The sequence below is a fragment of the Protopterus annectens genome, chromosome 15.part0, assembly GCF_019279795.1.
Source record: "Protopterus annectens isolate FY-2018-M chromosome 15.part0, PAN1.0, whole genome shotgun sequence".
Taxonomy (NCBI): domain Eukaryota; kingdom Metazoa; phylum Chordata; order Ceratodontiformes; family Protopteridae; genus Protopterus; species Protopterus annectens.
In genome coordinates, this window is record NC_056749.1 from 138,783,683 (window position 1) to 138,809,524 (window position 25,842).

The window sequence follows — 25,842 nt, forward strand, 5'->3', positions numbered from 1 at the left end:
AGGACCAACTCCTTACACTGACCCAGCACGGCTTCCACCCTGGCTATACCAGTATAACCACCCTACTCTCCTTCTTAGAAACACTAAACCAAGCCCGAGATTCTGGACTCTTAGTATCCATACTTCTCCTAGATCTTTCTAAAGCATTTGATGATGTTTCCCATAATCATCTTCTCTATCATCTCTCCAGATACTTTATTCTGGTTCTCCAGTTACCTGTCAGATCTCAAGCAGTCAGATGGAAGAACTTCACCTTTTCCTTCTTGCTAACCCCCACCAGTGTACCTCGGGGGTCCATCCTCGGACCTATGCTTTTTAACATCTTCATCAATAGCTTTCATACTGCTCTTCCTGATGCTAAAGTTATCCAATATGCAGACAACTCAACTTTAGTCTGTGCTGCCTCCAACCTTCCTGAACTGCTGACTAAAACCCAAACTGCATTTTCAACCACTGAGAACTGGATGCGTCAAAACCACTTCTCACTCAACGCAAATAAATCAAAAATACTACTATTCCCTCACTCAATGCAAATAAATCAAAAATACTACTATTCCCTCCCTCCAGGAGTTTCTCTTATGACAAAAATGCATTCAAAGTCCTTTGCCAAACCAACTCACCTATAGAAGTGGTTCCTTTTGTAAAACTACTTGGTATTACTATAGATGAACACCTTAAGTTCAATGTCCACATTCAACAAAATATAAAGAAAACCCACCAAAGTTCGGTATGCTTTATAGGAATAATCTCTTCATCTCCAACTCTACTAGGTGTACCCTGGCCACTACTTACCTTTTGCCATCCTTATTATATGGAGCCCCTCTTCTAACTAATCTGACTTCTTCCATCACCTCCAAACTTGAAAACTGCCATAATGAGATCTCTAAATTTGCCACCAAATCTAAACATTCTGCTCATCATTGCCTTACTCTACTATCTCTGAACTGGCTAGAACTCTCTAACCTCCTAGACTACCTACAACTTACCACTGCTCTCAGGCTTGTATTTCACCCAACAAAATGTCCAGCCCTAACAAACATCCTTCCCCTATACATCCCGAATAGAATGCTCAGATCTGAACACTAAAACTTAATTACTATCCACAAACCTAAACAACCTGCTAGCCAACTTCTCTCTTTCTCACTAGGCAAGAAATGGAGTTCACTCCCTCCCACACTAAAGACAATATCAAACTCAGAAAACTTCAAAACCCAGCTTTTCTCATACCTGTCATCCAAATGGAAAAGTTCCTGATATCATCCTACCTAATTCTATTAAGGGAATTCCCCAAGGAGTTTTTTATACTCCTGGTTCTTAACCGCTCTCTAACTCCCATTACTATTTCCTGGAGTAGATTCACACTCTCTGACTGCTTTAGCAACTCTCACACGATTTCAAACTTGTAAATAATTTAAATAGCAACTTATTTTTATTGAGTGCATGTAAAGTGTTTACCTTACGTACTTTGAATAACTGCATGTAAAGTGTTTCTGCACTTCTAATGTAAGAATGTAAGTTCAAATAATCTGTACATAATAACCCTTAGATCTTTCACGGTGAAGTCAGTTGATCATGCTTGCTTGCATTAAATGCTCATATCTGTAAACTGTATTATATACTGTACCTTTATACTTATGTATTCTTTACTGTAATGTTTATTGAGCATTTCTCCCTGAGCCTCACTGAAAACGGGCACTTTTGGGGCCAGTGGACTTCCCCAGTAATCAAACTGAAAATAAAATAAATAAATAAAAAAATATATGCTAAATATAAATGTAAAAGGTATAGGGAGGTTCTTCTGTTTGCACTGAGATGGATAGTTGGAAGCAAAAGCTGGAGATGAGGAAAGAGTCCAATTGGGCATTCCCAAGAAAGCCGATTTGGCCAGTCCTGTGGTAGTTCAAAGTCCCAGAAACATTGGTAGAATTAGTACAGGTTATATACAAAGATCCAGTGATTTAAGTACAAATAGTGTTTGGTCTCACAGAGGGTTCTCAGTGGGAATGGGTGTGCATCAGGGTTCAACTGTGAGCCCACTGTTGTTCATAGTGGTGATGGATTATATTGGTAAACAGGTTGGAGGGGGCAGATTATCCAAGTTACTGTATGCAGACTATGTGGTATTACATGATGTGGCATTACAGGCAGACTCTGAGCAAGAAATTCAACAAAGGATAGGGGAATGGAATGCAAAACTGAAGCCACATGGGATGAAGCTAAGTACAGAGAAGACAGTGGTAATGACAACATATTGGGGAAATCGGAAGAACCCGAGAATTGAGGTAGAACGGAAAATAATGGAACTGGTTAACAGCTGGATGGATGGTTGAAGAGAAGGGAATCTGAATGATGAGGTTAAAGCTAGAATCAGAGGGGCTGCAGCCAAAGGTGCTGAAAAGTAGGGTGTCCAAAATATTGATGTGACCAGTACTAATGTATGGTATAGAAACTTGGGCAGTAAAGGCAGAGCAGTTGACAAAGCTAGAAGTGATGGAAATGAAGTGCCTGAGACTGGTGGTAGGATGCACACTGGGACAGATGAAGAAATGATGACAACAGGGCAGAAGACAAAGTAGCTCCAGTTGGAGAAAAGATGAAAGAGAACAGATTAATGCGTTTCAGGCACACGTGCGGAAAAGCAGGAGACAGTCTGGTGAAAAGTACAGAGAGGAAGACGGTAAGAAATGAAGGCATCCAGGAAAGAGGTAGATTGTGTGAGAGAGGATCTACTTAAGTAGATTGAAATATCATGACACCAAGCTTTAGAAACCCAAGATGAAAACACCGCAAATGAAACTCAATGTAAGTTAACAATGCCAAAAATGTTAAAAATCAAAACACCTAATGCGCATGTCCAGAAGTACTTCGAGATTGAGCTGAATTCAGAAACACAACCTCTACATTTAAACACATTACTTAAAATATACCATTTTCAATGGTTTTGCAGTGGGATGTTAAGACTCCTACACCCCTTGCAAATTATATATACCAACTCTGAGTTTGCACTACATTGGGGGGAAAGGGTAAATTTCCCGATCCTCAATGTTCCACAATCTCCATTCACTATCATTAAAAATAGAAATGTTTTCCCTTACATGATATGTTTAAATGAAGAAGCTGTTCTTCTAACTGCAGCACAATCTCCATTCAAAACCTCCAAGTGCTTCTGGACATGCGCATTAGGTGTTTCGATTTTTAAAAGTTTTGGCATTGTAGATCCATGCGAGAATATCTGTGACGGTCAGGCATGAGCATCGACGAAGGCAGGAGTTTGGCATTGAACTGAGAGAGATGGCGACAGTTAACATGACACCTTGACTGCATGTAGAAAATGGAAGTTGATGATGACTCCTTTTTAAATAGAAAACAGTGATTCTAATTTTAAATAGTAATGTGCAAGTCTTACGATAATACACAGTCACGTCACAGGCAGAGGTTAGAAAACTCAGTATCTCAAATTACATAACATTTTTATGCATGCAGACGGAAGACATGCTGACTCCACAGAAAGCACCAAATCAAGAACAAAAGTGACAAGCAACCGCTCCGCTCACTGTACCACTGTCCTGGCCATACGTCCAGTACCATACCAGAAGAATGAAAGAAAACCAAAGTCCAGTAAGAAGTTAAAAAAATTTACTTTGTTTTGCTTAACTGGACCTGATCTTGCCTGAGGATGGCCACTGGACCCCTTTGCTTGACCAGTTAATAAAATTAGTAGCATGGATTAAAACCTTACAGCCATGTCACCGACACATTAATGTTAACAGCAGTGTGCAGTAGCATGGATTAAAACCTTACAGCCATGTCACTGACACATTAATGTTAACAGCAGTGTGCAGTAGCATGGATTAAAACCTTTACAGCCATGTCACCGACACATTAATGTTAACAGCAGTGTGCAGTAGCATGGATTAAAACCTTACAGCCATGTCACTGACACATTAATGTTAACAGCAGTGTGCAGTAACATGGATTAAAACCTTACAGCCATGTCACTGACACATTAATGTTAACAGCAGTGTGCAGTAGCATGGATTAAAACCTTACAGCCATGTCACTGACACATTAATGTTAACAGCAGTGTGCAGTAGCATGGATTAAAACCTTTACAGCCATGTCACTGACACATTAATGTTAACAGCAGTGTGCAGTAGCATGGATTAAAACCTTACAGCCATGTCACTGACACATTAATGTTAACAGCAGTGTGCAGTAACATGGATTAAAACCTTACAGCCATGTCACTGACACATTAATGTTAACAGCAGTGTGCAGTAGCATGGATTAAAACCTTTACAGCCATGTCACTGACACATTAATGTTAACAGCAGTGTGCAGTAGCATGGATGAAAACCTTACAGCCATGTCACCGGCACATTAATGTTAGCAGCGTGTGCGTTTCAAATCCCCACAGCCCTGTGCATGACATTATCTTTTACAAGTTAGTGTAAAATGTTTTCTTTCACTTAGTGACATTTTCCAAGAATTTTTCCACAGCTAGTGCACTTTGACTTCTAGATGGACCCTGACTTGAGGGCACAATTAGAGTTCCTGTAGCCTTTCTATGCACCAAAATGTTAGTATAGAAAGGTATTTCATTTTGTGCTGCACACCTGAAGAGTTGAGGGTGGCATGTAGAATCTGTTGGAAGCTGACCGGTACAAAATTACTGATTTGATTTTCTATAGTTTGCTGAAATCCAACAAAGGATAGAGCCTTGCAATACACCGGTAGTGAACTGGGAGGTAAGGAGAGAGTATGGAGTGACATTTTACTGACTGGCTATCTGTTGGACAGGTAGCTTTTGAACCACAGAATGGTGGACTTTTAAAGTAGAAATTTGCTGTGACAAACTGTGAAGACTTCAGACTTTATTTTTGATGTAAAATTGTTCCTCTGCCTAGTATTTCAAACTTGCTTTAGTATATGTAATTGTTAGAGGATGTGTTATGCAAGTATTTAATGTCTACACACACATGGACGCATTCTCTCTCTCTCTCTCGCACACACATGCACACACTTTCACATACTCAGAAGGACAAACATACAAGTATACACACCTTTATGGAACAAATCTTCAGATGTCTTCTGTGATCCAAAGAATTAAAATAAATTAAATAAATAAACAAATAAATAAATGGAAGGCATTGCAGCTCCCTCCACCAATAGTCTGTAGTTTTGATAAATCATGCTGACTTCTCAGGTTTAGTTTAAATCACTGAGGATTAAAGTCAACTAATACTGCCAGACATAGAGTTTCTTGAGTTTTAAAATCCACACTGGTGGACTGCTTATTCCAGTCATTGTGGCTTTCTCTCTTTCTATGTTTCAGTCACTCTCTCTCTTACACTTTCATGCACACATGGAAGTGCACACCAGCATACATGCATGCAGAGGCACACACACACACAAGCGTACTATTTTCATTTGTCTTTACATTTCGCTCTCGCTGTACACCGAAGCACTGCTTAATGAGCATAAAACAAAATGCCAGTTTTCTGGATTTTAATTGTATGAGCTTTACACTGCGAAGCAGTGGACTTATTTTTAGTGGGCATTAACTGTATATTAACACCCTGTTGGAGAATGTTCATTCTCCAGTCAGGATTTAGTGTACACTGGCCCATTCTCTAACATGACTTGATTTAAATTTTTACATCACAGATGGCTTAAGTCCATTTCTTCTAAACGCTGCTGTGTTGCAGATTTATAGTAATTTCAATTTTACCTATTTTAATGACGGAAGTTACAGCTACTAATTGTTATATGGTAGATTATCCAGAGTTTTGCTTTCCATTTAAATTTCATAGACAAACTTCATGCTGTTTTTTTCTTCATGGGCCAAAAGTCAGTTGTCAGCTTTTTTCTTTCCAGTTGTTTGTCTGTCCTCTGCCATGGTGTTATATCATGAGTCCTTACACTAGCTATGTGAGTTAATAAAACTTTTAAGTGAGCATCAACAGCTATATTTACAGCTTTGATGTAGTTCTCATATCTTTGCAAATATTTTGTTTATCATGACCTCAGTAGGTTGGCATCTGTCTCAGCATTAGAAAAGGGCAATCCTCTTAATGAAGCTTTCGTTGTTCAGGCCTTTCTGTAATCACCAGTGTAATGCTCTGTGTTCCTGTAACTGCAGTGTTTGAAGTATCAAAAGTGGAATGGGTAAACACTCATTGCAGTGTTTAAAATGTAAACTTTGGCTTAAATGAGAGCTGTGTAAAATGTTACTTGAGAGCTGTGTAAAATGTTACTTGAGCAAATAAGTGATTACTGACCAAATTCCTGAACGTACATTGCAGAAATCAAAACCAAGCTTTGCAGTAATCACTGGCAAAATAATTGCTTGTATTTAGCTGGTATGCAACATCTGGGAAGACTGCACCAATCAAAGAAAATATGGGGGGGGAGACCGCACCAATCACAGAAAATATGGGGGGGGGGGGAGATTGCACCAATCACAGAAAATATGGGGTGACTTTCTGTTAAAATTCATTGTATGTGCCCATTGGTTGACTCCTTGAGGTACTACTACAGACCAACAGGAAAGCTGAACTTTGACTAAAATGTTCCTTGGCTGTTTTCTGGGACTTTTTGTATCCTTGTTGTAGGGATGTCACAGCAGTAATGCAGGTTAGTGATGCATGTTACAAAAACCCCGGGTTATCCAGCTTCTTCCTTTCATTTTCTGGTTTTGCATTTGCTACATTAAGCATTGGGTTTGCATTACACCTTTTAATGTTCTGTATCTTTAGTAAAATACTTGCTTCTTGCCTGAGATGCTCTGCTTAGCTTTGCTCAGCAGATTTATGACGTAGTTCCAGTTTAGCTTAGTTTTTTTTTTTTTTTTTTGTCAGCTGTTTGCTACCTAGTGCTGTTTTTCTGCATCAACTAACTTGTGTGTTTTGTCTTCATATGTTACTGCCACACTTATCTTACCTGTTGTGGTGACTTTTTCCTTTTGCCTTTAGTTTGACGTGACTCACATTAATAAGATTTATGTGAATGTTTCAGTTATTGTTTGTTTTATGAAAATCCTTGATCTGAAGCTTGGGTGTAGCAGCTGTTTTAAGTTGTACTGTTCTCATTATTCGTAGCATTAATATCTGTATCTCTTTGTCCATTTTATCCAACCCCCTTTTATTTTCTGCTCCCTGCATCCATCATTTAATTTTTACACATGCTTTGATAAATAGTTGATCTTTTTTCGTCCTTTTAATTTGCAGTAGTGGATCTTTAAAGGCATTCTGTGCAGCTGTCTTAAACCAGCTCACTTCAACTTTATGCAGCCTGTTGAATGTAAAACGTACTTTTTTGTAGGAGAATTAAGATGGATTGTAACAGCACAATCGAGTCTTACTGTGTTTTTGTTTTCAGGATGCCCTTAGCAGCCATTTCCATGGATGTGTTTAATGCTGTTTCAGTTGTTAAATCTTTCTTGAAAAGTAGGTTTACTGAGAAAAGATAATCAAAACACTAATTCCATCTCCAAACTTGCAGTCTTCAGATATTCAGTTCTGCCGTGTTTCATGGTACTTTAGTGTCTGATTTAATACCTTTTGTTAAAGCTTAAAATGCTCCATGATACTGTAATTGAAGGAACTTTATGGGGGTAAATTCTACTTACAATTGCTGTTTAGATTCTGTTTAGAACATAAGAGATATACTAGGTAAGCAGTTACAAGGACCGTAATTTGCCTAGCTAGTTTATACCTCTCTTATTGAGCACTTACTTCCCAAATCAGGTATGGCTTTACATGACCAGCCTGCAGCATTTGTCTACCCATCCAGTCATTAAAACTATCCTTTAAAGGTTGTCACAACAGTACTTTGCTTGACCTGTAATGGTAACATTGCATAGGCTGAGAATATTTAAGGTAGGAAGCAGTCTCCAGTGAATCCTCTTAATTTACTGATGTACACGTGGATCTCGAGTGCAGGTATTTGTAGAGCCACTAGTTCTGTAAAGTAAGAGGGTGAAGTTTATTGTGTAGCAAGGCAGCACTATTAAAAGATATAAATGCGTTTCATGGGTGCAAACAGTGTACATATCATAGTGGTATGAGGTTTGATAAGGAGTTGGCGTGATTCTAAATATATAGGCCGTATGTATACCTGTGGTGTGTGAAGATATGATAATGTGCCATATTTATGTTTTATAATGCATTATACTGGAGCATGTTTCACTGGGTTGCATTATAATTTATTTTCTATTACCTGTTATATGCTAATCGGGATTGTGTGAGAGCTGGAGCCTGCATGGCAAGCAAAGGGTGCAGGACAAAGTACCCCTACTGGGGGAGAGGGAGGTGCTAGTCCTTCACAGGACACTCACAGCCACCCACTTGGAAGCTGAAGCATTTCCAGTTATGACATGATGTAAATGACTGGGAGACTCTAGAAAAAGTACAGGGAGGATGTACAGACTTTGCATACACCTATGATAAGTAGATGATGTCTGGCACCTTGATGTCCTTCAAGGATGCATCTGCAGTCCTTACAAATGGGTTGTCCTGTCGTCAGGCAGCCCTTCGGTCGGCCGGATTCCAAAGTCTGGGTCTGGCCTCTGCTGATGTCGCACTTCACCCGACGTCATAGCTGCAGTTATTCGGGTATAAAGGTATCAGCCGACGCCATCTTCCTCAGTCTTTCTTGCCGCGTGGCGCCCGAAGCAGAAGCTGTTCGCAAGTGCCAGTCGGTCAGAACCAGAGATTACTACTACCGAAGACTTCTAAAAAGCTAAGTACCCCATTGGGGACTCTTTCTTGCCTCAGCCGATGTCAGAAAAAGTGAATAACTGTTTAACTTGTGGGAAACAAATACCTCATAAAGATTTCCACTCTTACTGCTTACCTTGTCTAGGCCCAGACCACGACGTAGCAGCTTGTCTAGCCTGTGCTTCTTTCAACCGGCAGACGCTTAGACGTCGGTCGGAATTTGCGGAGGAGTTTTTCGGCTCCGATTTTGCTTACATTATGCTGTCGGATACTCCAACTACGCAAATATCTAAAAAGCGCAAGGAAAAGGACCGACACTCGCGGTCCGCGGTTTCGGCCGAAACCGCGGTTAAGCCAACCGCGAGTGTCTCTGTTTCGGCTGAAACAGAGTCCACGGTTCTTCCTTCGGCCGAAAGCGTTCCTCCTACCGAGGCCTCATCCAGCATGGTGGAATCTGCTTCTGAAATCCCACCCGCTCTTGCAGGTTCACAGGATTTATCTGATACTATCCCTTTGGATATTTCTACCCCTGCACGTGGAGCTGCTAGGCCACCTGCATCCATGTCGATTAAGGCCTTTGCCAGGGCTAAAGCAGCAAAATCAACCAAAACTGTGCCTGCTAAGACCCCCCTCTCACAGGCCTAGCTCTAGTTCACAAATGCTTAGTCTTGCAGAGGATCTCATTTCTTTGATCCTGGGATCCCAACCTCACCCAGCCAGGGCCTCTCACCCACCTCCAGAGGAGAGGCCTAGAGCAGAGCTCCCTGAGCCAGTTTCTACAGATGACTCCTCTGATGAATTAGATAATTCAAACCCTCCAGAGGGCCCTTTTTCTCCTTATGAGGACTCTGATGCAGAAGAGTCCATTCCTTCTGCCTCTCCGCCTGAGGAATTTTCCTTTGGGGAAACCTTGCATGCTATGAGGGAACAATTTCAATGGCAGGGCCAGGATTTTACAGACTCTAGGAGAAGGCTTAGAACCTTTCTGCATTTGCCGCAGCATAGGCCTTTAGCCATTCCTCCAGTACTTACTGTTGTGGATGATGCATTTAATGATGTTTGTACTGCTCCTGATTCTCTTCCTCCGGCCCCTGCTAAGCCCGATAGGTACTACAGGGTTCCGGACACACATTATCATTTGTATAAGGCTCCTCTTGCAGATCCCGAAACTATCTCCCAGGGACCCAAGGCTGTAGCAGCTACCTCTGCCAAAAACCCCCTCCCCTCTGAAAGGGAATCTAGGGCCTTAGAGAGATGGGGTAAGAAAGTTTACACTTCTGCTACTCTTTCAGCTAGAGCCTTGACCTGTCAATTCCACATGATTCAGTGTCAGGAATTTATGTTAGACCAGTTAACTAAAAATCTGTCCTCGGATGAACCATTAGACAAAAAATCTGTTCAGGAAATGGTACATAACATTCAGCAGGTCAGTAATCATTCTTTAAAATGCGGCTATGATGCACTGGAGGCTTCCTTTAGATCAGCCATGACTGGTACAGTGATCAGAAGACATGCATGGTTAAAAGAGCAGTCCTTACCAGACCATGTCAAATCAAAGCTCCTAGATGCTCCCATGGATAAGCTCAATTTGTTTGGCTCCCCTGCACAACAGGTGCTCAAGAAGGTGGAAGAGAAAGCGAAATCTGTCCAGACAGTCAAGGATTTCTTGCAGGTCCAGCCTCCAAGGTTTAGCAGGAACTGGCCTTCCAAGAATTGGTCCTTTCCAGACACCTCCAGAGCTCAGAGAGGCAGGAATAGGCGCTCGAGGCAGGGGTCAATCCGGAGGTGCCTACAGGGGACGTCAGTGGCAGGCTAACAACCAGCGAGGTACAGCCACAGATCTAGCCACCACCACTTCCACAGGACAATCACAGTGACTTGGCTCTGGCACCGCCTACCAGGGAACAACTAGAAGCACCCTTAGGCGGGAAGCTAGCCTTATTTTCAGTAAACTGGCATTACATCACAGGAGACAAATGGATTTTACAGACAATAGACCAAGGTTACAGGTTTCACTTCCATACTCTACCAAGGAAGAGAGGAATGTCAAACCTACCTCCAAATCAGAATACAGAAGCTCTAGAACAAATAACTCGCTTACTAAGGATGAGAGCTGTAGAAAGGGTACCATCTATGGAACAAGGACAAGGATTTTACTCCAGACTCTTCCTGGTACCAAGAAAAGAAAACCAATGGAGACCTATTCTCAACCTGTCCGCTTTAAACACATACCTCATTGTACCAAAATTCAAAATGCTGACCCTACAGCAACTTCTTCCCATGCTGGGCAAGGAGTCTTGGCTGGTAACTCTAGATCTCAAGGAGGCATACCTGCACGTCCCCATACGACCAAATTGCAGAAGATACCTCAGATTTCTTGCAGGATCAGAGCATTATCAATTCTCAGCATTGCCCTTTGGCTTATCTACTGCGCCCAGAGTATTCACAAAATTCCTGGCATCAGTAATTGCTCATTGCAGGCTTCAGGGAATTCAAATTTACCCTTACCTGGACGACTGCCTGTTACAAGCGGACAACAAAAACAAATTAACAAAAGACTTGGAAAGGGTCATTCATCTACTGCAAGCCCTGGGATACACAGTCAATATAAAAAAGTCAAGGCTGATACCATCCCAAAGGATAACCATTTTGGGTGCAGAGCTGGACACATCAAAGCAGATGGCATTCCTAACAGTAGAAAAACAGGAGCAACTCCCTCTCTACTTCATGGCATTAACAAAGCAGAACCAGCTAACAGCAAGAAAAGTCCTGCAAGCCCTGGGTTACATGGCATCCTGCATAATATTGATTCCACATGCCAGACTACACATGAGAAAACTACAGTGGTACCTGAGGAATTTATGGTCTCAGCACAAGCACAGCCTAGAAACCCAAATTCCAATAATTCCATGCCTGAAGCAAGAATTCCAATGGTGGGCTCAGGCCTGTCAATCAAACAAAGGGCTGCCCTTCCACAGCACTCAACCAAGCCAGACCATCACAACGCAACTGTTGATAAGGACGGACAACACCACAGTCATGTGGTACATCAACAAGCAGGGAGGCACACATTCATACCCTCTATGCCGGATGGCAGTGGACCTATGGAACATGGCCCTGAGCTTCAACATTCAGTTACAAGCAATTTTTGTGCCAGGAAAAGAAAATATTCTAGCAGACATCCTAAGCAGAACTACCAAGGATGCCCACGAATGGATGCTGCATTCGGACATCTTCAAAACCATTACAGGAAAATGGGGACTACCAGAAATAGACTTGTTTGCATCCCCACACAATCACCAACTGAAGAAATTCTGCACGAGGACGTACCACCCACTTGCTTGGAAGGTGGACTCCCTATCTTTCAGTTGGAAAAACCTGACAGCATATGCATTTCCACCTCTTCCTTTGATGCACAAGGTGCTACTGAAGATCAAAGAAGACCGTCCAAGGATCATCCTGATAGCTCCAGACTGGCCAAGGCAATATTGGTACCCATTACTGAGGAGCATGTCTCGGGAACAAATATGGCCTCTGCCCCTAGTTCCCTTGCTGCTAACACAGAACAACTTCAAAACCCTGCATCCAAACCTAAAAACACTACAGCTGGCTACCTGGAACATTGCTTAAGAACAAATAACCCAGAATTATCTCAAAGGGTTAAAGACATTATCTTGGAGGCTCGCAGACCCTCAACAAGAAAAAAATATTCAGCAAAATGGAAAAGATATCTCATTTGGAGTACTGCAAAAGGAGAAAATGTGTCACTGGTAAACATAGCTAACATCCTGGAATACTTGGCAGAGCTCTTCCACAATGGCCTGTCCTATTCTTCCATTAAGATTCATGCATCAGCTATTTCAGCAGAATACAACTTGGATCCTCCAGTCTTCTCACATCCTCTGCTCAGGCAGTTTCTGAGAGGAATTAAAAATGTAAAACCACCAAGAAAGCCACCATTGCCAGCATGGGACTTGAACTTTGTGCTAGAAAAGTTGACACTACCTCCTTTCGAGCCAGCAGCAACAGCAGAATTACAGTATTTATCATGGAAAACTGCTTTCCTGCTTGCAATCACTTCAGCACGAAGGGTTTCTGAACTACAGGCATTAATGGCAGTACAGCCCTTCCTGATTTTCCATCAAGATAGAGTGTCCATGAGAACTAATCCTACTTTGATGTCAAAGGTGGTCTCCAGGGTATCTTTGAACCAAGCTATCCACTTGCCTACATTCTTCCCCAACCCACAGAACAGGGGAGAAAGACTGTTGCATACCTTGGATGTACATAGACAATTACGCTACTACCTGGACAGGACCAAGAATAATAGAAAAACTGACCAGCTACTGGTAGCATATGCAACAGGAATGGAAGGAAAAGCAATTTTGAAACAGACACTCTCTAAGTGGATAGGAAATTGCATTAGATTTTGTTATTCTTACCATGGAAAGAAAACTCCAGAAGACATCAGACCTCACTCTACAAGGGCTACAGCCACTACCACAGCCTTTTTACGAGGAGTGGCTACCAAAGACATTTTAGAGGCTGCTACTTGGAGCTCCGTGCATACATTTGCCAAGCACTATAATTTACCCTTATACTCCAGATCCCGAGCAGGTTTTGCCACTGCTGTTTTGCAAGGGATCTTAACTACACCATAATCTTATTACTCCTCCTCCCCCAGTTTGGCTATGGTATTCTACCCATTTGTAAGGACTGCAGATGCATCCTTGAAGGACATAGTACAGTTTTGTACCTACCATAAATGTAGATGTCCGGTAGGCATGCATCTGCAGTCAGGATTACCCTCCCTCCTTCCCCTCTGAGGTACTCCTAGGGTATTTACCCCTCTTTTAGCTAGCTGGGGGAATCTATTATGGTGTATTTGTTTGTATATATGTATATACATGTTTATTTTTATTTTGCTCTCTCTTATTTGGAAACTTTTGCAGTTATCCAAATTTGCCTTCCTAGAGGGCACCTGGCATCTGGGGCAAGAAACACTGAGGAAGATGGCGTTGGCTGATACCTTTATACCTGAATAACTGCAGCTATGACGTCGGGTGAAGTGCGACATCAGCCGAGGCCAGACCCAGACTTTGGAATCCGGCCGACCGAAGGGCTGCCTGACGACAGGACAACCCATTTGTAAGGACTGCAGATGCATGCCTATCGGACATCTACATTTATGGTAGGTACAAAACTGTACTGTCTCTGTCATTGTGACTGCTCTCTTAGCCTGTGTGTTAGGCAGACAGTATTCCTCCTTGGTCTTGCCCATCTTTTATATCTCCAACTCTCCCCGCACACTTTTCTTTTGATAATTTCCTGGACCTCTGCATTCTACCACCAGCTTTCCTTATGTACCTTATTTCCATACTGTCTTGATCACAAATCTGTTCTGTTTTTCACATGTGCTGTTTTGAAACTGATATTTTTCTTTTGCTCCAACTGTTTCTTCTTCTTCTTCTTCTTCCAGAGGTGCTAGAGCAATCAGTGTTTCTTCGAGCCCCCTGTGCTTCTGCCCCATGCAGAGTTAAGGTCTTTAGCCTAGTCCATGCTCTCCAGTAACGGTTTGCAGCTGATTGTGACCACCAGTGGCTTATGTTGATGGCCAACCATTTCACTATGGATGACTTTCAGTCTTTGATTTTTACACCAGTGCCCTTTCCATATGTAAAGGAAGTCTACCTGAGTTGCATACTTGACAATATTTTATACGATTTTGATTAATGTTGTGTTAGTCACTCTTTGTCACATTTAAAGAGGAGGTCCTGTAACTGCTACCTGAATACTTCCTTCTCTTCATCATCAGAGCCCTTCGTGATGAAGACAGCTCCATCTGTACATTGAAGTTGGACAGTCCCGAATCTTTACTGAATCTAATGATTTCCCTCTCTTGTCAGAAGCTCTCATCATGATTCCCACACTATTTCTAGAGTGTCCTCCTCCTTTGTAGTGGACTGTGCATCCCAGGCTGAGACACTTTGCCGCACTGCCCTTCCTCATCTCCTAGACGCACAGAATGGCTACTGTCCTCCTTACCATCATGTCATCTACTTCCAAGCCACATCTGTCAATGATTTGGTGTAGCAAACCTTAGTTCATTTTTGGAAATTTGCTTGGTTTTTATGTCTGCTTTCACTCAGCAGAGCTATCAGAGGTAACCCCCTCTTGGCAGCTGGACGGGTCAGTAGCCTAAAGATCCAGGTCTGTTTGGCTTTATGGCGAACGTACATTCGCCAGTGGAGGAAGCATAATTATCTCATCATTATTGTGGGTTCGTAGTATAGGTCAGACTGGGCCATATCCACAACCCAATTAGCACTAGTAAATACCAAGACCACTTTACACTATCGTATGTCTATTTTTCATGCATGCGACCTGTAGTCTGTGTCCTCCAACTTGCAGGATATTGTGCGCTATAGCTGATATCTAAATTAAAGGCTATTGATGAGCCAAGGTGCTCGAGTGTTAATAAAATTGTTTTTTTTTTTTTTCTGGCCTTTTTGTTGTTTTCTGTATTTGTTCCTTTGGTTGAACCAATATCTAAACTGGTTGGTTCCTCATGATCCTTTACCTAGTAGGCACCACTTAATCTGTCCTGCTAGCCCAACACCATTCATTTCTGGTTGAATTCTGTTGGTAGACCTCTCAGTTTAAACTGCGTGCTCACCTGGTACATTCCATCCTTCAAGTGTTACCTTTTTACCAACCTGCTGTCCACCTCAAACACTCCGCATGTAGTATGTAACTATTGTTATAATAGTATGTGCATTGCATCTTTCATAATCCTTCCCTGTTATGAAAGGCTAAAGGTATTTATTGCATTTGTTGACCAGGAAAGTCCACTGGGCCTGGAGGAGCCCATTTTCAGTGGAGGCCCAGAGAGAAAAGCTCCACATTATTACGTACAATTAACAAAATAAAACATTGTAGATACATGAATAAAATAGATGTAGTACTATATACAATTAGAACAATTATTGATATATAAAAATGTACAAACAGTAGAAAGGACAAGACAATTTGGCAGAGATGACATTCTAATAATACCTAGATAATACATAATCTTTTTTTTTAAGTGACAGCATAAATGGAAACAAGTATGTATGTCAGAGTAGAAGAAGAAAGTCTCTTAGGAGTATATGTGAGCAGAGAAGGACAATAGTATGTACACGTGAGTGAGTACGATTCAAAGTCGAGGGGTGTAGATTACAGGGTGAAGCCAGTGAGCAGACTGTGTCTGGATGAAAGCTGGAGAGAGGAGGGGTGAGACGGTACAGAGAAAAGAGTGGGGGAGATTAGAGAACAGAAACAGGGAGGTTCCATAGTAGGAAGTTAGGTGTTAGGATTTTTTAGTGGGGTACAGGAGCATCGCCAGTTAGACACTAAATGTTATTTTAGGGATTTTTTTTTAAAAGAAGCAGACTTGCAGGTTGATCTGAGAGGAGGAGGAGGAAGGTTATTCCTTAACTTAGAGACAGCACGGGAGTACAGCATTTGGCCATCTGACAGTTTGGGTTTCTCTATAGACAGCAACATTTTGTTTTCTGACCTGAGGTGGCGATTGGTCTGGTACTTGGTCAGTATGGATGAAAGGGAAGGGCAATGTTAGGCTGGTAGGTTATTTTGTGGGCTGTGTTTAGTTGAAGGTAAATAAGATGATGGTGGGATTCCAGCCAGTTTAGTTTATACAACGTGGAGCAGTGGTGGGTAGAGTATGTAGAGTTTGTAGCAAATTTGGCAATTTTATTATTGCAACAGGACTCAAGCTTACTTTTTAGGGTAGATTGTAGGTTGGTAAGGATTGGAGCACCATAAAGCAGAGTAGGAATTAGGAAGGATGAGGCTAGGGCCTTTTTGGCAGTGAGACTGAGGAAATAGTTATATCGATATAGGGCACCTAGCTTTTGATGGGTTATTTTTGATATTGCTTTGGATATGAAGGTCAAAGGTTAGTTTGTCATCAGTGATGACATCTAGCAGTTTGGTACTAGGGACGACTTCTAGGATGGTATTGTTGCGTGAAGTAATTGTAAAAAGAGATTTATCAATGGGGTGGTTTTTGAGTGAGCAAATAAAGTTTTGTTTTGTTGGGGTTAAGGACGAGGTGATTCTGGGACATCCATTGCTCTGTAGATGCGAATGCTTCTTGGGTAAGTTGCTGTAATTTGGTGAGAGGTTTTGAGGAGGAGATGATAGTTGAATCGTCACCATATTGGATGACAGAGTAAGGGTTTGATGAAAGTTGTTGACAAATATAAAGAGGAGGGGACCAAGAATTGATCCTTGGGGAACACCTGTATTGGCAGTGACGAAAGGGGAGGAAGAGTTTTGCCATTTAGAGGATTGCTACCTCCTGTTGAGGTAGTTTGCAAACCATTGTAGGGTGGGGGGAGATAGATTGAGGTTGGAGAGTTTGCAGAGTAGTAGGGAGTTAGAAATGGTGTCAAATGCCTTTGATAGATCCAGAAAGAGAGCTGAAACTAAGGAGCCAGAGTCACGGGCTCTATTTACTGTGTCTAAAAAGGATATGAGAGCAGTGTTGCTGCTATGTCCTGGCCTGAAGCCATGCTGAGTGGGAAACAGCAGTTGGTATTTAACTAGATAATTTGTGAGCTATGTGTGGACGCACTTCTCTAATATTTTAGAGGATGGGGTAAAGAATGGCAATAGGATAGAAGTTTGAGATGTCAGAGTTGTTGCAGCCTTTGTGTAGAGGAATGACAAATGATTTTTTCCAAATATCTGGTATGTAGGATTCTTGAGTATACCTGTTAAGGAGTATTCTGATAGGGTAAGCTATGGAAGGGGCTTCTAGTTGGAGATATTCTGAAGGCAGATTATCAGGAGCATTTGTACAAGGTTTTAGTTAATAAAGTAGTTTTTGGATGGTGGATGTGGTAATGGGTGGTGATGAGAAGATGGGTATGGAATTTGAGGTATTATGGGCTGATGGGTGGGAAGGTAGTAGTTTGGTGATGATGTCAATAAAGTATGTATTGAAGAGTGAGGCTAATTCAGAGGGGGGGTTTATCTGGGTTTTGGCATGGGGTGGTGTTAAAACCTGGGTGGAGTAAGGAATTAATTGCTCCCCAGAACTTTTTTGGATTCTGTTTGTGCTGATTTTGAATAGATTGTATGTACTCTTTTTTTTTTTTTTTTTTTTTTTTGTTTTTTTTTTGTTTTTGACCACTAAACGTTTAGCCTGATTAGGAAGCTGTTTGAGTAGCATTAGGTTAGAAGGAGTTTTTTTTTTTTTTTTTGCCAGGTTTCCCATGCTTTGTCCCTAGAGGGCATAACTTGCTTAAGGGGTCAAGAGAGTTTAGAGTTGAGAGGAATGTGGAATTAAAGAATTCAACAGTATTATTGAGTGGTAGGATTTTAAGTGGGTTCCAGTTTGTATTCTGCAGGATGTCATTGAGGGTGTTTTGGGAAAAGTGAGACATCTCTGGTGTATCTATATTGGTGAGGGTTGGTTGTAGAGGTGGGCTTATGTATAATGAATGCTGGAGAGTAATCACTGATACTATCAGGGAGAATGCCTGAGGAAGAGATTTTATCAGGGTCAGAAACTAGGATCCAATCTAAGGTTGAGCCTTTGTTTATGTTCTTGTTTGGTCTGGTGATGTCAGAAATTAGTTGAGAGTATATGTGTAGGTTAATATTTGTGGAGGGACAATTATTGGAGGTGTCTAACCAGTTCATATTAACGTTGCCTAAAATGATAGTTTCATTTTGTATGTTGAGGCTTGTCCAGGCTATAATTTCTTCTGGAATGGGACTATTGTTTCCTGGGGGAATGTATTATTACTATGATGCAAAGGCTTTTGCGGTTAAGTTTGAGAAATGTAACTAGTAGCTCAGCAGATGAGAAAGAGAGAATTGGTTTAGAGTATGGAATAACTGTGTAAATGCTTGGGAATATTAAGGCGACACCTCCACCGTTTTGTGGAGTCTCATTCCTAAGACAGGAGTAATTTGGAGGTAGAATTTCAGATTCCTTGATATATGGCTTGAGCCATGTTTCAGTGATGGCACTGAAGTCTGGTTTATGCTGGCTTAGCCAAGCATGCAGGTAGGGGATTTTATTCTTAATACTCTGAAGATTAACAGTGATGAATTTTAGATTTTTAGTAGAGGTGTGGGAATTATGAGAAGTGGAAGAAGGGCCTGGGTTGGGGTGTACATCACCACTGAGACCGAAGTTACAATGAATTAAAAAGTTACGTGGGAGGGACTTCTTTCTTATGTTGTTGAGGTATTTGTGGCCTTGGTGATGAGAAGAGTTATGGTGAATGGAGAGCTGGGTAAATTTCTTCTGTAGGATTAGACTAGTTTGATACAGACTAGAGGAGATGGCAATGTAGCTGGCTTGTATCCTTGCATAACACATATCGATTACTTTGAATGTGATTCTTCCATGTTCTGAACATTTCTTGAAAGCTCTAGCACTCTGCTCTTGTGTGGTTGGACATTTGGATATGATTTATATAAATGTAGTCACATCTGAATGTTATGTTACACTTTGTCTCTGGTCTGAAAAGGAATGGGGCCTATGTGAACCTGACTACTGTTTTGGTTATCAGCATGATAAACATGCTTGTCTTTAAATTATATTCTTTACCTTGGGTATAGTCTTAGAGGTAGGTAGGCTACATTTTGTAAGAAAATTACCTTGGACTGTAGGTTAGTAGGTACTTTGTGCTTAGCTCAAGATACCCTGAACAGTAATGCAGGAGGGTGTTTGCTGCTCAGCATGCTTTACACATTTATTTTTTGAGGCAGAACACTAAAACTAGGATAATACCCAGACACATGTAAGCTTCCACCTTCTTTGGGTTACTTGCCACTGGAACTAAGAACTGCAAGAGGGGTTCAGTACTTCCTGACTTGGAAGACAGCACTGAAAACATTTGACTTTGTATTTTGTGACATAAAAAGATAGGAGTAAAGTCACTGAAGAACTTTAAGGTTCATCTCTGCTGATTTTCAGCAACTCAAAAAATTGTACCCCTTTCCTAATAGAACCAGTATGTTCTAAATAACGAATTTTTAGTATAGCAGACTGAAATCTTCTGTCTGCTCTTCCATACCTTTTACAGCAATTTATGAACCAAAATAAGATATAGCAAGACATGTTTTTTGATTTGGTAACAAAACTGTATTTTCTGCAGTTTCATACTTCATAAAATGATAGGCATTGTAGAGTACTTACAGAAAACAAATGTTCCCTCCTATATGAGCAAATATGCAGGTAAGCCATGTTGCAGCTTTATCAAAGTAAACTAGAAAAAGTCTTGTGGTAGACAGCATCAGTTTTCATGTAAGGCAACCTTCAGCTAGCTTTTCGATGGTGCAGATGTAATGGCTACATTGTTAAAATACTCCTCATTGTGTGGTAAATGGATGAGGTGAATGTAATTGATTTGCTGCTGTCAAACTTGTGTCCCATAGTAGATCACTATTGGTACGATTTCTGTTTGCACAATATCAGCAATTTGTGCAGTTTTTAATTTTTCTGTAGTTGTGTGATTGTGGAGTTTGTATTTTTAAGAAAGGGGTGTAGTTGAAGTTTTGACCTCATTTTTAGTGCGGTTGAGCTCCACCAAGTTTTAACTCAAGGCAACGTAATAACAAGACTTTCACAGAATGCATTATAGCACCTCAGGGCATGCTTCAAAGATGTTCACTATCGACCTTACTGAGCACCTCAAGGCTTGCTTCAAAGATGTTCACTGTCTACCTTACTGAGCCCCTCAGGGCATGCTTCAAAGATGTTCACTATCTACTTTGCTGAGCTGCTGTTCCACAGTACCTTTGACATCATTTTAATTTTTTATTTCTTCATTAAAATTGTCAGTTTTAAGAAACAGCCTGAAACTGAACCTTGCATTTTTGTGCATTCAGGTTATCTTATCCATCAAAAATCTGTCTGCTGGCTGGTTTGTTGTGTGCAGTTGAGAACATTGTGTTTCAGAAAGTATGTTCCTTTGGTTTCTGTTCTGTGTAGGACTGAATGAATTTTGCTGTTAAGCTTAGCGCTTCCACGTTTCCTCTGTTTCCTTGTTTTGTATATACGTTGCCGCCACTGTAGCGGATACAGACTACAAGATTTACCTGCATTAACCTGGAGTTAGACACAGAGGTTAAGCTGTAATTCTGTTACCTGTGAACATACAGTGTACCTTTATTTGCATTCATGAATTTTATTTCCAAAACTTTTGTTTTATCCGCATGAGATACAGCATTACAGACTGACTTAAACCCTCTCTGTTCTACATTTATCCTTCACCTTCCAGCATCTGTTTTCTTTTGGAGTATAAGTTGTATGTATAGTAAGTCTATTTAGATTTATTTATTTTTTGGACTCTACATGGATTAAGATAACTTGCTCCTTTAAAATCCATTTGTATAAGTAAGTTGGTATTTCCTGTCAGTTATACTGTAAAAGTTGCTTTACTCAGTGACGCCATTTCAGCTTTCATAAAATGCGTAGCTTTCCTGTTCAAATTCTGGTTTATGTAACAAAATTCTTGAATTATGTTACCAAATACACATGTAAGAACTTCATGAGTATTTCTGTTTCCATCTCACAAGTGACTTTGGTTTTCCAACATTAGATTGTTTTGCTCATTGGTTATTGATGCATTTTTCTTAGTGGTTGTTTAAGAATATTGCATGTTGGAGTACATAGAACTACCCTGAAAAACTGATTTGATGTTTAGTCTGGAAAACCAATGTCATGGTCTAGAGTAACACATTAATAAATAGTACATTTCCATTTAGTTTATTGCCAGTCTGCAGCATTTCCTTTAGAAAGATGCCTAAACATTTGGAATTTTAAGTGATTTGATACCTGTGATGGGGGTGGGGGTGGGGGGGTGGGGGGGTGAGAGACGCATGGATATTTTAAGATGTGTTTGAAGTCTCAGACTGCTGCATTTTAAAGAGTTTTAGATGCAGTTTACAGAGGGCATGTTCACTTAATACACAGAGTTTTTCAAAGTCCATTTAAGGAAGGCTTTGTTTGCCTGTACACTGCATTGAGTTTCTATGCTTTACTTCGCTTACACAGTATGTTACATTTTCTGTGTTGTGTGTGTGTTCTTCATGTACCTGGGATTGTGCAACTTGATTTGCATTGCATTTTGTCAGTCAACCAGTGGATGAGTTACATGCAAGAGTATTTTCATTTGAAAGCCACTGTGAAGTATTATGCACCAAAGATAACGTGTGTTTTCATGTTTTTCATTTTCTTTCCTTTATTTCAACAGAATATTCAGATAAAAACTTTGGCCGATGATGTGGTAAGAGTCGCACAAATATTAATTTCCTCTCTTTGCTGTACAAGTTCTGCATGTTACCAAGCTTCACACTACCATTGAATTTGTGGACAGTAAACAACCCCTAATCATTGGCGCACTGCATATGCAGGTTGTTTCATAAAGGTTCTAAGTAGTTACCCGGTGGCGGTGCTTGTGGTTGTTCTGGGATCTTCAGCTTACTAAAGCATGGACGGATTGATTGCAGTGAAATCACTGTTTGAGAAATTGAGGGAAAGGCAGTTTAAATCAGATCAGGAGGTAGTGCGGTCATAGTAGGTTTGTGAATACAGTAAAGCTTTAGCTATTTTATTTATAACACTGTTTTAAAATGGGCTTCCAAAATGACATTTTGACAACCAAAACATTATCCCAAATTGCAGTTTCAAATGTTTTTCTTTTTTTTTTTTTTTCTTAAGCAGCTGTAGAAAAGCAAAAGCTGACTGTTGATACACGAGATGTAAAATGTTGACAATTTTTATTTTGTATTGGTAAGGACTTTGCTTTTACAGCACTTTTGTTGGGTGTGGTAACTCCATGTCCTTGCTTTCAAAATGCAACTTAACAGAAGTCTTACTAGTGTAAAGAAACATAGAATGTGTCTACAGCTTGTTTTGTGTGGGCTGGCATTTCTGCAGTTTTCCTGTGGGGTAGGTTAATTGGCTAAAAGCTGCTCATCTAACTTGTACTGTTTTGGCAATTTCAGAGAGAATAGTTTTATTAAAGGTCAGTGCAATAAGGATTTTCATTTATGCATGAGGAGCAGCTGAGTTCCAAACCACAAGGGCACATCCCTTGCATGGAGAGTATAAGGGAACCTTATTTCATGGGGGGGGGGGGGTTATAACTTAATCTTTATTGTTCAGTACTACTAATTTTGTCCAAAATTGTATTTGGCAAAATGGGCTTAAATGAATCCCCCCTACATAGGTTATTGTTCTCTTAGCACATGAGCTTCTAAATTATTCTCGTGTATTTCTAGTCATTTGGGACCTGAAATGCAACCCATAAACTCTCATTGGAGTTATCCAGAGTCAAGCCTCCATGGTCTACTTGGCGTATTAGTCTGACCAGGGCACTGCAGAGTGGAAGCATTGCCTTTTTGCTTCTGGAATCTGTCCTCCTAGGAATACACCCTAGTTTGCTGCTTTCCTCTCACTTTGTTCCAGGCGGGGCAACACTCCCAGAACTTTTTCTTGCTCTTTAACCATCAGTTACACCCCGCCCCTGCTGAAGCTTCATACCAGGGCTGTTGTGGCCATGTACAGGACTTTGCATTTATTTACATTGAACGTCAGTGGCCCCCTTTCTATCTGCTTGGTCAGTTGTTAGTGGACATTGATTTAATTATTTATCACCTGCTCTCATTGTAGTGGTTTTCCCTAAATGTTATGTCCCATTCTGTTAGTTATTTCAGACAGTGAGGAGCAAGCATTTTACAGTTTGATGTACCATAAATATTTTATAAATCCCAGCCAATAGCTTTCATGTTTAGAAGGCTATTCTACAAAGACTATACTATACTATATCACTATACTATATCAAGTGCATTTCTTTTGTCTCCTTTGGATATGAAGCTGAATACCAGGTTCTAGAAGAGGCATTCCTTTTTGTTTGTGTTTGTATCTCTGCATTAAGTTAAGAACTTTTCATCTGTCAGAACTGAGCAGAACTCTGGATCTGCGTGTTTTTTGGTCTTGAACATAGTGTAATGAAGGATAAGGCAGATGAAGGCAATCAGAAGTACTTCATTAAGCCCTGTAAAAGAGAGTTTCGGCAGAAATAATTGCACAAAACTAGAATAAAGATTAATACATTAAGTTTATAGAAGGGTTATCCTACACTCCAATTGTTAGTATGATTAACTCTTTGTATCCATTTGTTTGTAATTGATCAAAACCAAGTTGACTCGTATTGCACAGGACTGAGGTGAATTGAAGGTGTTTTCACTTTTCTCCATTATTATGTAAAGTTGGAGATGACGTGTGTGTGTGTGTATATGTATATGTGTATATATATATATATATGTGTATATATATATATATATATATATATATATATATATAATGTGTGTGTTTGTGTATGTACGTGTGTGTATATGTATGTATGTATATATATATATATTTTTTTGTGTATGTATATATGTGTGTGTGTATATGTGTGTGTGTGTATATATAGATATATATATGTATATATATGTATATATGTATATATATATATATGTATATATATGTATATATATGTATATATGTGTATATATATATATGTATATATGTATATGTGTGTATATATATATATATATATATATATATATATATATATATATATATATATATATATATATATATATATATATATATATATATATATATATATACACACAAACACACACCTACCTATATACGTACAACACAAGAGTCACCAGAGCAAATAAAATTCCAAACAAACAAGCTGAAGAGCAGGAGTCACAATTTGTATAAAATCCACAGAGTTTATTGTACAAATGGTAAGCACTTTCACAAATAAATTTGCTTCATCAGACCTAACTGATCGAATGAGGTAATTTCCTTTTATACTCAATTAAATTCAAACTAACCAATCATGCATTTACACATTTAAAGATGTGCTTACACATTTAAAATATAACCCAGAAATATATTAAAAGATATTGTAAAAATACATCCTAACTCAAATAAAATCTACATTATTTCCTAAGTCTCCTATTTCTCAGTTTTGCTGTAATAGCTATATGGTCATTTAGCCCCTTACCTCATTTGATCAGTTAGGTCTGATGAAACAAATTTATTTGTGAAAGTGCTTACCATTTGTACAATAAACTCGGTGGATTTTATACAAATTGTAACTCCTGCTCTTCAGCTCGTTTGTTTGTTAACAATTTTACTTGCTCTGGTGACTCTTGTGTTGTTTGGATTTTACTTAATATATCACCATTCGGTACGGCTGAAGATTATGTAGAAGGAACCAGTAATGGAAGTGTAAGGGTGTCAGCAGGGACTTTCACAGGTTCCCTAGACCAGATGCTACCTTTGAGAAGTAATCCTTTATTACATGAGACAACAATTAAGAATGTGACTGAGTTTCTAAACCAAAATGACACACAAACTTCGCAAAGTGTCTAGGAAGTTTGAGGACTGCCTATACCAGCTAAAGAGACCTCAATTACAGTGACAACATTTGGAGGCTTGTAATACTCTTAAAATCATTCCTTGGGGGCTTAGAGTACTTACAATGCCAGCATATGGAGAATCTCAGGCAGTATTGCTGGCTAAATGGCAACAAATAAATCCTGAGACCAGTTTTGCCTACATGCGCCTGCTAAATGAATATTTTTTTTTACCTGTTGAGGCACAGCTTACAAATGAGGTTGAGTTGTGCTATACCCAGGTGCGAGATCTACTGGGTCTTGAAAATGCTGATTCCTACCTTACTGGTACACTTGATAATGTCAAAATATATGAGCGTAAGCTCATTCTACTGAAAAAGCAAAAAAGAGAGAGGGAGAGAGACGGACAAGATTTCAAACTGGGGTCATGTATTTATGTGGCCATGGAGGACTGAGGTGAATACCGGGAACTCCGGACCATCATTGCATGCAGCCAGACAAGGGTGAAGTAACAGAACTACTTCATCATCGATTTCCACTTTATCTAAAACAGATTGTCAGTCAAGATCTGAGAACACTGCTCCTGTAATAGGAACATCCAAGGAGGCAGACTGTTCTGATGCTAAACGAGCATCTGGTGCATGTGCATTGTTGGTTAGTTAGCCTGTCA

At 40.1% G+C, this 25,842-nt stretch overlaps 1 protein-coding gene across 2 annotated transcripts in view; it reads left to right on the forward strand.

Annotated features, from left to right (window-relative positions):
- DIAPH2 (diaphanous related formin 2) overlaps positions 1–25,842 on the forward strand; it is a 5,354,951-nt gene that overhangs the window by 308,452 nt on the left and 5,020,657 nt on the right. For both annotated transcript variants that reach the window (XM_044057628.1, XM_044057629.1), the window contains exon 2: positions 22,001–22,033. In XM_044057628.1, the coding sequence (XP_043913563.1) occupies positions 22,001–22,033 (33 nt within the window). The remainder of the gene's footprint in view (positions 1–22,000; positions 22,034–25,842) is intronic.